Source organism: Berghia stephanieae, chromosome 7, assembly GCF_034508935.2.
Source record: "Berghia stephanieae isolate SIO BIC M18660-M18661 chromosome 7, UCSD_Bste_1.3, whole genome shotgun sequence".
NCBI classification, from domain to species: Eukaryota; Metazoa; Mollusca; class Gastropoda; order Nudibranchia; family Aeolidiidae; genus Berghia; species Berghia stephanieae.
The window spans coordinates 28,071,863-28,087,686 of NC_088366.1; the positions used below are offsets into that span (position 1 = coordinate 28,071,863).

Sequence of the window (15,824 nt, forward strand, 5' to 3'; positions counted from 1 at the left end):
CACATTCTCACAGACACATAATTGCACAACATACACACACGCATACATACATCTCACACACGTACATACATAAAAACAGGGCGAAAAAGAATATATAGATATCATTGGGTGGGAAATGGCAATACAATAAGTAAAAGAAAGAAACAAAAAACAAGAGTTGTGTTCGAACCTGTGATAGGCGTATCGATACCGCTTGCTGTCGAGTGCCACGATATCCATGAGGACACAGTACTTGGCAGTGGGGTCAAGGTCACTGAAGGACACTCTCAAGGTCGGGAACATTCGTCTGGAGATAGAGATTTAAATGTGAAGTGAAAAAAAAAAAAAAACGTTGCATGAAATACTGTTATTCAATTCCTATATTATTAATGGTAATTTACTACAGGGGCAGCGTAGCTCAGCGGTACAGTCTTTGCTTCGTACCCGAGAGGTACCGAGTTCGATCTCCCACCACTGCGCTGTGTGGCCTTGAGCAAGTCACCTCGCCCTAGCTCAATCTTCGGCGCTGCGCTGCGGCTAACGCCTGGGTTATTCCAGTCTTCCCTTGGAACAGATCCTAGAGACAAACTTCCCCTATGGGATGAATAAAGGGAGTTCTATTATTTTATTTTATTTTATTTAAGCTTGCAGAATGTGGCTATCATTATTTTTACAAGCTGACAGGTCTGATAACCCGAATTATTATTGTCTCATTTGTTGTAATCGAAATACACGCTCTCAAACCAACGCAAAATATTGTCCATTACAGCAACGTTAATTCGAGCCGATAATAATTGCGTTGTTATCGGACCTGCATAAAGGGCACCTCGGTACAAACAATATAAAGTAAACAGATGAAAAAACTGTTGAGTCCTGCACACTTGTGGTTATCATCAGTGAGTATTCTGAATGTCTTGAGATTGAGTGATTCGTTAAAACGAATAAATTTTTTTTTTAAATTTAAAAACATCAAAACCAATAATAAAAAAACGAAAACACATAACAACAAATTATAACGTCACATCAGATTTGGGGGGCCTGATAGCTCAGTGGGTAGAGCACTCGCTTCACACGCTTCGCAAAGGGACCCAATCGATCCCGGGTGCAGTCTAGATTTTTTTTTTTCCGACACCCAGCAGTAAATGGGTAGCTGGTTCTCATAGATCTGGCGGAAAGCACTTTGCGATATACTAGCGTCCTATCAAAAGGGCAGCAAGCAATTGCTATTGTCCGTTTCACGCTATGGAGGAAACCGGGATAAACTCTGGCTCCATGGGCCTATTGGCTCTCAAGGACTTCTTTCCTAGATTTGGATCGATCTTATAGATGGAATGCGCTTGGCCAAGGAGTTCACAACATTGCCATCCGGAAGTATAACGGACCAACACACAAACTCTGTGTAACCATGAACTTTTATAGTCTGGTTAATACAGTTTAGTGAGAACAACTCACAAACGCGGATGGCAAAAACAATAACAAAGGCCTGAGTGACGTCATCTGCATACTATCTATACTAATAAGAAGGGTGGTGGGCCACCAATCAATCCTTTGACCATCTGCATGCTGCGCGTCGATGACTTGTGGTAAACAAATTGATGTTTAAACGACTTAACAACAAATAATTTAATTCATCGGTGCCCGACTCAACCCCCAACCCCCCGACCCCCATCCCACCCTCCCCTCAACCTGTATGAAAATCAATAATAAGGTCTCGGTTTCCGTCCAATCTTTGACCATCTGCTGCAGTCGAGACTTGTGATAAACAAATTGATGTTTTAATGACTTAACAACAAGAAATGATCGGATTCACCTGCCCCCCCCCCCCCCCCCCCCCCCCCCCCCCCCAACACCTCAACCTGTATGAAAATCAATGACGGAAACTTGTTGTCAGCGTCAAATTTCGAGCTTTAACTTTAATCATGTTTCTTGGATGCTGAATACGAGAAAATACCCTGACAGGGGACAGCGGCGTGGCTCAGCGGTACGGTCTTTGCTTCGTACCTGAAAGGTGGAAGGTACCGAGTTCGATCACCTGCCGTTGCGCTGTGTGGCCTTGAGCAAGTCACCTCGCGCCCTAGCTCAATTTACAGCGCTGCACTGCGGCTGACGCCTGGGTTATTCGATTCTTCCCTTTGAATAGACCCGAGAGACAAATTTCGCCTATGGGATGAATATAGGGAATTTGAATGTGTGTATAACGTGATCGTTTGAACATCCATCCTCATCATCTCTCTCTCTCTCTCTCTCTCTCTCTCTCTCTCTCTCTCTCTCTCTCTCTCTCTCTCACGGTTATGATAACGCAAGTCTATACCAAAGTTTGTTGAGGGTTTTTTTTTTTTTCGCTTAGACCTAGCTACCCAATCACTGTTAGACGAGTGGATAGACATCAGGATTAGACCAGAGATAACATTTTTGTATGTGCTGTTTATTTTCGTTGTTTGTTTGTTTATTGATTTATTTTTGTTGAGTTATTTCCTCTTTTTTTTCTCTCTTTTCCCCCCTTTTTTGAAGGGTATGTTCTTTGTAATGTTTATTTTTGTTTTTGTTGTTGTTGGTGGTGGTGGGGGGTGGGGGATGGGGGTGGTGGTGGTTGGTGGTGGTGGTGTTTTGTTGGGTTTTTTTTTTTTTTTTTTTTTTTTTGTTTTTTTTTTTTTTTTTGCCATCTATTTATTTATTCATTGAATTATTTATTTACTTATTTATCTTTTTATTTTATTTTTTTAAATTTTATTTATTTACTTATTTTATTTATCTACTTTTCACCTTATTCTATATTTGGTGCTATTTTTCAAAGTTTGTATTGTTATCTTCTGGTACTCTCTCACTGATTATAATAATTTCAAAGCAAGATTTATTAAGTCGCCCTATTTATTTCCCATAAAACAAACCCCAAAAGCCTCGTTCAAAGTTGTATCGGATTTCAAACAGCGTGTGTGATTGGTAGATCGCTTCCCGCCGCTGACATCTAAGCCCCGCCCCCTTGACACTTGACCCCACCGTGTCCTTTCTGTGGCGACAGGGACAGGTAGAGAGATACGGGGAGGGGGAGAGTGTGGAATCGAGGGGGGAAAGGGGGGGGGGGGGGGGAGGCTTATTTATGAATATCAGCACTACGTGTTAATTTATTGTTTTCTTTACAATATTCTTTGATTTTTTTTTCCCCCCGCTATTTCTTTCTCGTTCCATTATTTTTTACGGCTGGCAGTTTTTCAACTTCAAGGTGTCGATTTTCCTTTGTTGTGGTTTCGGCAGGGTTAGGCTGACTCTTTAAATCTAATTACGTCTGCACATCACGTCTGTGGTAGCCTACATTGGGAAAACGCCTTTATATATTATTTTTTTTAAAAATAATAATAAAGTTTGGCCTGACACTTCTCAAATATGACGTACAGCGACGGTCCTCAACTTGTCATACCCAAGACTTCTTCCATAATGAAATAGTCACCGTGGAGTGAGGTGCCTATGGCCACACACCCACCCCACCCCATCCCCATTAAAAACACAATAGACATTAATGAATTTTAAAATGCCCTTGATAGGGAACAATAATAATGATCATAATAATAGTTATGATAAAAAAATAATAAATAATATAATAATAAAAATAATAAAAAATAATAATAAAATAATAAATAATAATAAATAATAATAATAATAATAATAATAAAATAATAATAATAATAATAAATAATAATAATAAATAATAATATAATAATAAATAATAATAATAATAATAATAATAATAATAATAATAATAATAATAATAATAATAATAAAATAATAATAATAATAATAATAATAATAATAATAATAATAATAATAAAATAAATTATAATAATAATATAATATTATATAATAAAAAATAAAAAAAATAAGAAGAAAATAGAGAATGAAAAGTGAAATAAGAGCAATATATATACAAAGGAGAAAGTAAAACAAAAAAAAGAAAATAGAGAATAGAGAAATAGAAATAGAAAGGAAAAAAAACACAGAAAGAAACTAGAAGAAAAAAAAAGAAAAAGAAAATAAAAAGAATCGAAATCGAAATTGAAAACAGTTAAAAATAAAATGAAAAGAAGAAAAAAAATGAAAAGATAAAAAAAAAATGAAAAGAAGAAAAAAAGATGAAGAAAAAAAAGGAAAAGAAGAAAAAAAATTTAAAGAAGAAAAAAATTTTTTTAAAAAATAAACAAAAAAAAATAAAAAAAGAGCCTCCGACGGGACTCGAACCCGCAATCCCCGGCTAGCACGCAATTTAGCCGATCCGGCTTGTCTAGGAGGCCGATGCCTTATCCATTAGGCCACGGAGGCTACGCGATTTCCACGCTCGAGTAGCGTTTTACTGCGGGGCAGAACTTATCGAGTCTCGCTGATAAATAAATGCACGTGGTTCTATTTTACGCGCGGTGTTGAATTCGGTGCTTGTTCTTTATTTAGTTCTCGCCCTATCCACAGGCCGATTTCGCCCTTGCTTTGGCCATTTCATTATTATTGTTTCTATATATTTAGGCACGTTTATAGCAGCTTTGTCTTTTGGTCATTGTTTTCTAAATAGGTAGTAATAATGTACTATATTTGTTACTGTCATTGAGTTATGACTATTATTACAAATATTATATTATTATTATTATTATTATTATTATTATTATTATTATTATTATATTATTATTATTATTATATTATTCATATATTCATTATATATTATATTATTATCATTCATATCATCATCATCATCATCATCATCATCATCATCATCATCATCATCATCATTATCATATTATTATTATTATTATTATTATTATTATTATTATTATTATTATTATTATTATATTATTATTATTATTATTATTATTATTATTATTATTATTGTTATTATTATTATCATTATTATTATTATTATTATTATTATTATTATTATTATTATTATTATTATTATCATTATTATTATTATTATTATTATTATTATTATTATTATTATTATTATTATTATTATCATCATTATTATTATATATTATTATTATTATTATTATTATTATTATTATTATTATTATTTTATTATTATTATCATCATCATTATATCATCATCATCATCATCATCATCATCATCATCATCATCGTCATAACCATCACCATTATCAGTATCATGTTAATACCGTCATGCTCGTAATCACCGTGTCACCAAATTTATCGTCACCATCATTTTCATCAACATCATCATCATCATCAATTTACCCGTTAATATTAATATTTAAATCATCTGGTCTTCTTCTCTTGTTTACTCAATCTCTACTAAATATTTGACGAACTGCATGTTGTCAGCTGGGACAAGGACAGCTAACAATACAACTACGGTAATAATATCAACGTTGTGTGATAAACCTCTCTAATCCACCCTATTAATACCTAATAATAAGCGGTGTGGTATAGTGTATAGCCTACCTTTCCTCTACCCCTTTGACAAGACAACCGCTATGCTATAATCAATCTCCTTTTTAGTCCCCTCTAAATAATAATAATAATAATAAGAAGAAGAAGAAGAAGAAGAAGAAGAAGAAGAAGAAGAAGAAGATGAAGAATCATTATCATCATCATCATCATCATCCTAAAAAAAAATTTTAACTAATAATATTAATATATAATAAAATAATAATAATAATAATAATAATAATAATAATATAATAATAATAATAATAATAATAATAATAATAATAATAAATAATAATAATAATAATAATAAATAATAATAATAAATAATAATAATAATAATAATAATAATAAAATAATAATAATAATAATATAATAATAATAATAATAATAATAATAAATAATAATAATAATAATAATATAATATAATAATAATAATAATAATAATAATAATAATAATAATAATAATAATAATAAATAATAATAATAATAATAATAATAATAATAATAATAATAATAATAATAATCCTTCATTTTCAACAAGATTTGGCGACATAAAGATTCTCGTAAAGTTCTGACATTGGAGTCAAAATTCCGTAATTTTACGGATTTTTCGTAACAGAAGGCGGGTCTGAATAGGAACCATTAGGCACGTACTTTATATTAACGATTAGAGTCTCCTCTGGGGTCTAAACCTAATGATCAAGAAGTTTAAGTTCACAGCGTACTTTCTGTTTCTTATTATAGTTTAACTATAAATTATAGCTAAGTTTTAAATCTCTGCTTAAAGCACCGCCGGGTGGATGAAAGAGAAAGATGGTGAAAATTAGGTCCAGGGGTTGGTGAAGTCTGTGTGTGTGTGTGGGTAGTGTGTGAGTGGTGTGTGCGTGTGTGTGTGTGTGTGGTGGGAAGGGGGGAGGGGAGATAAAAGAAGAGAGGTATAAAAAGATAAAGCAATAAAAACCAACAAAGAGAGCCGGGGAGTAAATACCACGTATCATGTTAGATGAATATGGTTGTGTACAAAATTGCTCCATAGCCACGCCCACTTCCATTTTGATCGGAGTGGTCAGTGATGATTAAAGTGTTGTTGTAGTCTAGGTGGGTTAGTAGGGGGGGGGGGGGGGTTAGCAGAGTCGAAGGTGTGAGAGCAGGTAGAATCAGGTAGGTGGTAGGTAGGTAGGTAGGTAGGTTGGCGGATAATGTGGACCGTGTACAGTTTTGAAGAACGGTATGGACTTCAAAGCAGCTAGACTAGCTACGTCTGTAGATTTCACGCTGTGCGTAGTATGGCCTGGAAGCTATTCATGAAAGGGTATCGATGTTATGCGTTAAGGTAAAACATTTACAACATCCATCAGCCTGATATACGGTACTAATACATTTAGTGTCATCTTAACGTATATGTTTGGTTGATATAATTTAGTGAGAACTGTTCATTAAAGTGGCTGTCTAAAAATAATAACACGGAGCTGAGTGACGTCAATTTTGTTCCATTTACACACATAGATTAGAATAATATGAGTAGCTAACTGTCAAAACACGTAACATCCTGATAGAAAATGAGTTTGCACTCTCAAGCTAACTTTTGGACTCAATACCCTGTTGATACAATGGGTCCATTATTATTATTATTATTATTATTATTATTATTATTATTATTATTATTATTATTATTATTATTATTATTATTATTTATTAATTATTAATTATTATTATTATTATTATTATTATTATATTATTATTATTATTATTATATTATTATTATTATTATTAAACAGCCCACCATTTTGACAAGTCCAATTTCATTGATGAAGTGACTGTGTAATTAAGTAGGTACTTATACTGTCCACGTGTCAGTGGTATAAAGATTAGTGGTAAAAATTAGTTTTGGTAATCGTGTTGATATAAGCCACGTGTTCGTGACATCGCCAATTCTCGAGGATCAATTCAGATCGCCTGAAGAAAAGCGATAAATTCCAAAACAAACAAACATACAAATAAATAAACACAGAGACAGACAAACAAACGGGTCGATCGTTTGCTTGTTTCGGCCCCAAGATTTGGAATGAACTACCACGTGGTCTGAGGGAGTGTAAGTCTTTACCTGCCTTTAAAAAGAATCTCAAGACACATCTTTATTGTATTTGCTTTTATTGACACTATGAATCCTTGATTTGGCTATGAATCCATTTTTTCTCCTAATAATTTATATTGTAAAGTGCCCAGAGCTTGTGTTTTACACGAGAATGAGCGCTGTATAAATGTGTATTATTATTATTATTATTATTATTATTATTATTATTATTATTATTATTATTATTATTATTGTTATTATTATTATTATATCATCATCATCATCATCATCATCATCATCATCATCATCATCATCATCATCATCATCATTCTTTCATCATTATATTATTATTATTATTATTATATTATTATTATTATTATTATTGTTATTTATTATTATTATTATCATCATCATCATCATCATCATCATCATCATCATCATCATTATAATTATTATTATTATTATTATTATTATTATTATTATTATTATTATTATTATTATTATTGTTATTATTATTATTATCATCATCATCATCATCATCATCATCATCATCATCATCATCATCATCATCATCATATATTATATATATATTATTATTATTATTATTATTATTATTATTATTATTATCGAACTCGCTGTACATGATTTATTATGTTGAGCTTTAAAGCTTTTTTTTAAAATATAGCGCAATATCCACTAAACGTACTCAAAGCGCTTTACAAGGGGTCGCTGGTCAACAGCAACATTTAACATGTAGGACGGGACATAACGCCTGTTAGGCGATATTACAATTTTTTTGAGAAAGACAACGCTGTTAACGGCCAGGTACCCATTTTACACCTGAGTACGGTGAGAGAATGTGAGTAAAGAGCCTTTTCCAAGGACTCAACTATGCGAACCCAGGACCTTCCGATCCGAAAGCGAGTGTCATACCATTAGACCACATAGCCGCACCCTTTAAGATTGAAGACGGGTTTTATTCTTAGCAATATCATTTGTGCGGCTATGTGGTCTAGGGGTATGGCACTTTCAAACACAATATTCCAAACCGACGTATACATATATGTAGGTCTGACATCCGAACCCATTTATGGGCCTAGTTGAACAACCCCTTATTGCCCATGTGGAACCGGCCATGAAACCACTTTACATGTGCTTACGGATTGCCCATTATATGACGTGCAACGTTCGAACCACTGGGTCACCCCTACAACACTCAACACAAAGCTCTATGGTGAGGCTGAGGACCTAAAGCGGACCACAGACTTCATAGCAGATATCAGACTGCAGCCATAGATGTCCATCAGAGGAACGAAGAAGAAGAAAAAGAAGAAGAAGAAGAAGAAGAAGAAGAAGAAGAAGAAGAAGAAGAAGAAGAAGAAGAAGAAGAAGAAGAAGAAGAAGAAGAAGAAGAAGAAGAAGAAGAACATTGTTGTAATGGACAATATTTTGCGTCATTTTTTAGATTTCCATTACAACAATGAGCCCATAAGGAATTGGGTTATCAGACCTGCAAATAAGTGCACGTAGCTCCAAACTATTGTTTTTCCCACAGAGTCGCCTTTACACACACATTCACACACACACACATACACACACACACATACAAACACACATACACACACAAACACACACACACATACAAACACACATACACACACAAACACACACACACACACACACACACATACAGAGTCTACGTCCAAATGTTAACAGAGTCAGTTCAAGACAAAAATCCTCTTTGTTTACGAAGTATATTTTCATTCCTGGCCTTGTCAGAGTAGGAGAAACATTGAAATTATGCAAGATTTCTCCTGGCTCTTGTTACCTTCCGGCAAAACAAAGGTAAACAGTGGAAACTTTAGGAATCGCTCGACAAATAACAACCATTTATTAGTATGTACTCGACTCAAGTGTGAATGATTACCTGCCCTTGTCAACTGGCTGAGTAAGATCCAAGAGAGAGGGAATGGGGATACCCCTCTCATGCGCATAATGGACGGTGCCCCCGTTTCGAGCCGAAATAAGTCCCGTCAACCCTTGTACGCAGAATCCCTGACTACGGACAGAGCTGCACATACGAGATGGAAGTCAGTTTGGACGAATTCAATCCCTCTTGGGGGCGGGGACCTACACTCCTCTAAGCTTGGTGAGAAGTTGCCAGGCTTTGATGCTACCAGGCGGGTTTGCGACGGTGCACGAATGCGGACCGGACTTTGCTGATTGGGTCGATCGTCATAACATAATAGTGTGAACCATAAAAAGCTGCTGCCTTTGTCAATAGAATAAATACAATTGACGTCACTCGGCTCTTTGTTATTGTTTTTAGACAGCCATTAGGCTGATTTGTTATCACTCAGTTATATCAATCCGACTATAAATTACACATAGTAAAGTGTGTTGGTATGTTTATGTTGGCTTGCGGATGTTGTAAGTATTTTGCCTTAACGCAAAACATCAGTGCGCAATGACGGACTTTGTAAGACACAAACCAAACATTTCACATTTCTAGTCATTTTAAATTCCATGTTTTAGCAAGTTGATTACCCCGACATAATAGTTTAAAAACTTGAGCTTTTATATAGCGCAATATCCAGTAAAATACTCAACGCGCGCTTTACAAAGGGTTCCTTGTCCTTGACGCCTTTTTAGCGATATTACAATGTTTTTTTTCGGACAGACACACGATGTTAACGGCCAGGTACTCATTTTACACATGATCACGTTGAGAGAATGTGAGTAAAGGGCCTTTTCCAAGGACTCACTATGCGCTGCTCAACGCAGCAGCCAGGGCTAGGCCAATACCACTAGATAGACTACATCGCCGCACAATAATACCGTTTTGAGTTGATGGGTTATAATTGCTCCAACAATACACGGCCCACTAACACAATTTGTACATACAATGTATTTCAGTGCAAATGACCTTGTTATTTTCTTTTCTTTCTTTTTTTTTTTTCTCGTCAATTACTATGCCGTGACAAGGTCCTTCCGACATATCAATTAGTCCCAACTGACCTCACAAAACATATTCCTATTGACATATACATATTGCTTCACGGACACACTGACTCCATGTCCACTACAGACTTTGGTCATTACATTTTGCAATTTGCAAGACAATAAAAGGCTTTGTTTTGTTTTTGTACGTATGTGTGCGTGCTTAGTTCAATTTTTTTCTCTCTTTCTCTTTCTCGCTGTAATGTCATTTTCAACACAAATTATGGGATTGCTTTTTCTCCTTCCTTTTCTTTTTCTGTTGTTGTTCTCCTCCTCCTCCTCCTCCTCCTCCTCTTCCTCCTCCTCCTCCTCCTCCTCACCTCCTCCTCCTCTTCCTCCTTCTCCTTCTTCTTCTTCTTCTTCTTCTTCTTCTTCTTCTTCTTCTTCTCTTCTTCTTCTTCTTCTTCTTCTTCTTCTTCTTCGTCGTCGTCGTCGTCGTCTTCTTCTTCTTCTCTCTTCCTCATCCTCCTCCTCCAATAACCCCCTTCCCCCACCTCTTCTTCCTCCTCCTCTTCTTCCTCCTCCTCCTCCTCCTCCTCTTCCTCACTCACAACCACCAGCAAACTACCTCCTCCTCCTCCTCCTCCTCCTCTTCCTCCTCCTCCTCCTCTTCCTCCTCCTCCTCCTCCTCCTCCTCTTTCTCTTCCTCTTCCTCACTCACAACCACCAAGCAAACTACCTCCTCCTCCTCCTCCTCCTCCTCCTCCTCCTCTTCCTCCTCCTCCTCCTCCTCTTCCTCCTCCTCACTCACAACCACCAAGCAAACTACCTCCTCCTCCTCCTCCTCTTCTTCTTCCTCCTCCTCACTCACAACCACCAAGCAAACTACCTCCTCCTCCTCCTCCTCCTCCTCCTCCTCCTCTTCCTCCTCCTCACTCACAACCACCAAGCAAACTACCCCTCCTCCTCTCCTCCTCCTCCCTCCTCCTCCTCCTCCTCCTCTCCTCCCACTCACAACCACCAAGCAAACTACCTCCTCCTCCTCCTCCTCACTCACACCCACAACACTCCTCCTCCTCCTCCTCCTCCTCTTCCTCCTCCTCTCACTCACAACCACCAAGCAAACTACCTCCTCCTCCTCCTCCCTCCTCCTCCTCCTCCTCCTCCTCCTCCTCTCCTCCTCCTCACTCACAACCACCAAGCAATCACTACCTCCTCCTCCTCCTCCTCCACCCTCCTCTCCTCCTCCTCCTCACACCACAAGCAACTACCTCCTCCTCTCCTCCTCCTCTCTTCCTCCTCCTCACTCAACCACCAAGCAAATCCTCCTCCTCTCTCCTCTCCTCCTCCTACTTCTACAACCGACCAAGAAACTGACATCTCAAATTATGCTCCCCACCACCCACATCACACTCACACTCCACCTCAACAACACAAGAACAACTGATTACTGCAACACACAAGCAAACGAAGAGACGAAAAAGAAAGATGTTGTTCGATCAGCATTGTTTGGGGAGGAGTTTGGGGTTCTGAGTCTTTTTTCTTTCATGTTTTTTCTTTCGTCTCTGTCGTTTTTTCTCTTACCTTTTTTGCTTTTATCATCTTATCTTTTTTTTGTCTCTCTTTCTTCTTTTCTGTTCGCTCTTTCTTCTCCTTTTTTTCTCTTTTTGTTCTCTTTTTTTATTGCTCTGTTGTTCTTTTGTTGTTTTGTATTGTTATGTATGTGATTTTTAGTTTTTTTTTGTTTTGTTTTTGTTTTGTTGTGTTGTTTGTTGTGTGTTGTTGTTGTTGTTGTTCTTGTTGTTCTTGTTGTTATTTCTGTTATTGTTGTTGTTGTTGTTGTGTATTTTTTTCTTTGTTTCTTTCTTTTTTCATTTATTTATATATTCAATCCTTTGTTTTTACTTCTTTTTTTTTTCAATCCACCTCCTCCTCTGCACTATCAAATATCCCGTGTAATTAGATGTGTCAGCAGCAGATGCATTACATCAACATATCGTTTGATTGTGTGTTGGATATCGATCGGATCTTATTTAGTTCATCTGAAGTTAAAGATGTTTCGAGGTTCCCGATAGCTCAGTTGGTAGAGCACTAGCTTCACATGCAAAGGAATCGAGGTCGAGATTTCTTTTCTCTCGGAAGTCGAGTGTTATAGCAATGTGAGCACAACACACACACACACACACACACACACAAACACACACACACACACACAAGCACACAAACATAAACACCCATCCACATACAAGCACACAAACACACACACGCTTATAAACACCCACACACAAATCACACACGCACATAAATACAAACACACACACACGCGCGCGCACATACACCACCTCACACACACGCGCGTACACACACCCCCACACACACATACACATACAAGCACACAAGCCGAGTCTTATCATAGCAGACGAGTATCAGATAGAAGATGTACGACTATGTAGTCTTGTGCTCTGAGCAGCCCATAGTTAAGTCCTTGGGAAAGGGTCTTTACTCACATTTTCTTGCCCTAATTAGATGTATAATGAGTACCGGGCAGTAAACAGCGTTGTCTCTGTCGAAATAAGATTTATAATATCGTCTAACAGACGTCATCTCTCGTCCTACTTTTAAGTGTTGCTGCTGTTGGCTAGTGACACCTTGTAAAGCGCTTTGAGCACGTTTAGAGGATATTGGTCTGTATAAATGCTCATGACATTGTTGTTTTGTGGGGGGGGGAGGGGGGGGCGAGGCTTAGAAGCTCCTCAGAATCAAACCTTAGACCCCCTGCTTTCCTTATTGATGTTTGTATCGATGACACAGCCGACGCTGATGCTATCCTATGGATTGATTCGTTAAATCAAATAACACATTTAACACCGTTCCGTCTTTTGAAAACATGGCTTCCGCCATGTTGTCACGCAACAATGTCGTCTGTTCGAGTCAAGGGAAGAAAAACTCAAGACGGTTTGCGACTTGCGATAGACAAAATGGATGAGTCTTTCCAGAACCATCCATCTTACCCACGTGATCATGTCGTCGACTGATGAAGATTTTTAAAGGAACATGCTGGCTGGAATTATTGAAAACGTCCTTGAGTTTTCTTTGCTTGTGTTTCTGTGTGTTCGGAAGAAAGAAATCGATAAAGGAAAAGAGTTGGGGTGATCGATAGATAGATAGATAGATAGATAGATAGACAGACAGATAGATAGATAGATAGATAGATAGATAGATGAGCTCTAAAATGCAAATTAGATACCGCGGGAATAATACAAATACGAGAGAGAGAGAGAGAGAGAGAGAGAGAGAGAGAGTAGATGAGTAGGGGGGGGGGGGGGAGATGTGTGTGCATGCGTGTGTGTGTGTGTGTGAGAGAGAGAGAGAGAGAGAGAGAGAGACAGAGAAGGGAGGGGATAGGAGGAGAGAAAGGAGGATGGAGGTTTTAAAAGTTAGGTTGTTTCGTTTTGATATTTTTCTTTACTCTCTCTCTCTCTCTCTCTCTCTCTCTCTCTCTCTCTCTCTCTCTCTCTCTTTCTATCTATCTATCTATCTCTATCTATCTATCTATCTGTGTGTGTGTGTGTGTGTGTGTGTGTTAGTTTGTTTGTGTATGTATGTGTATGAGAGTGCTTTGTTTGTCTGGAAATGTGTGCAGTTATTCTAAAGCGCTTTAGCACGTTTAGTGGATATTGCGCTATATAAATGCTCTAGTTTTGTTTTGTTGTTTTTTTTACCCCAAAAAAATGGTAGAATGTGATGCAAAAACAAAACTGGCTAATTCAGGGAGTTAAAGAGAAAGGCATTACATGCTGCATATAGAAAGTATGCACTTGGCTAAGAAGCTTACAACATTGCCATCCGGAAGTATAACGGACCAACACACAAAACTATGTGTAAAGTTAAACGGTTATAGTCTGGTTGATACAGTTTAGTGAAAATTACTCATGAACGCGGATGGCAAAAAGGAATAACAAAGACAAGAGTGACGTCAACTTCGTTCTATCTATACTCTGATTGCCCGGAGGGCATTTCATTGCGTTCACGACACAAAACGTGCAATTGCGTGAACAGATGACACGAGCTATAAACTTATCATGACGCAAAAGTCGCACAGCCTCCGTGGCCTAATGGATAAGGCATCGGCCTCCTAGACAGCCGGATCGGTTATAAAGTGTGCTAGCCGGGGATTGCGGGTTCGAGTCCCGTCGGAGGCTTTTTTTTTTTTTTTTTTAATTTTCTCTTCTTCATTTTCTTGATTTTTTTTCTTTTTCTTTGTTTATTCATTCATTTATTCTATCTTCCTTTATTTTATTTTCTCTTTATTTTATTTTTTGTCTACCCATATGTATTATTGTCATTTTCATTTCATTTTTAAAAATTATCTTATTCATTTTCATTCGTTGACTTGTTTATCATCTAGTAGATATCTATCTATTCATTTATTTACGTGTTTATGAATGTCTTTACCGATAATTTCACCAATTAATTTATTTGCTGATGTAAGAGTATTCATTTTTACTCTTATGTCGTTATTCATTTATTCGTTTATTTATATTTCTCTCTTTATTTATTTATTGATCTATTTATTTATTTATTTATGAATCGATGGTTGAGTTAAACAGTTAAGTCCAATATGATTTTCAAAAATGTGTTTTATCAGAGTCCTAAAGGCGGAAGTGGCAAAAAAAAAATAGACCAATGTAAGGATCATCAAAGGATAAAAGAGAACTCGGTGCATGCTATGAAATAAGTGTGAAACAAAACTGAGAGAATTTATCATCCGAATCTAACAAACAAGGTGGCAAATTACACGAGAATTACAAACAGTAATTGACAAAGTAAACCGTGAATGAATCAACCCTCGGTAAAAAAAAAAATTAAAAATTAAAAAATATACAACACATTCTCTACTTTCTCTGTGCCGTGACCTTTGATGTCTGTCACGCGCAATGTCACCACGCAGACATCAGACATTTTTTTGAGTTTCCGCCGGGTCTGAGCATGCGCATTGAACGTGACCACGCAAACTTTTGATGTTGATGATGGCCAAAATTAACAGGTCCCATTATGTTGATGTGTATTTGTGACTCAAAGCCTCAAATCGGTATTATAATAAATATGTCGGGGTGAAATTTGAGTAGAAATATGAATTTAACTCTAGTCAGAAATATCAGATTTTTGTTTTTCACATTTCAAAGAATTCTACTTATCCTACCCACTTTCTCTCTCCTTTTCCGGTTGCAAACTCATAGGAAGGGTGCATAGAACTAATATTGAATAGGTGACATATTGAACTATAGTGTGCATAACTAATAATATAGTTGTTGGATGTATTGGCATATACTTAGGATTACGGGACGTAAAAGAGCGAGGATGGATGATCTTTATACAAGATTTAGACTAGATGGTACGATGT

At 36.6% G+C, this 15,824-nt stretch overlaps 1 protein-coding gene and 2 non-coding genes across 3 annotated transcripts in view; 1 reads left to right on the top strand and 2 right to left on the bottom strand.

Annotated features, from left to right (window-relative positions):
- LOC144976987 (uncharacterized) overlaps window positions 1–15,824 on the bottom strand; it is a 68,294-nt gene that overhangs the window by 9,089 nt on the left and 43,381 nt on the right. Inside the window, exon 4 of the mRNA XM_078921642.1 lies at window positions 170–286. Coding sequence (XP_078777768.1) covers window positions 170–286 — 117 coding nt within the window. The remainder of the gene's footprint in view (window positions 1–169; window positions 287–15,824) is intronic.
- Trnar-ccu (transfer RNA arginine (anticodon CCU)) lies at window positions 4,189–4,290 on the bottom strand. The gene is made up of 2 exons: window positions 4,254–4,290; window positions 4,189–4,224 (listed from the first exon to the last, which is right to left on the bottom strand). It is a non-coding gene; the product is annotated as a tRNA-Arg (tRNA).
- Window positions 14,522–14,622, top strand: Trnar-ccu (transfer RNA arginine (anticodon CCU)). The gene is made up of 2 exons: window positions 14,522–14,558; window positions 14,587–14,622. It is a non-coding gene; the product is annotated as a tRNA-Arg (tRNA).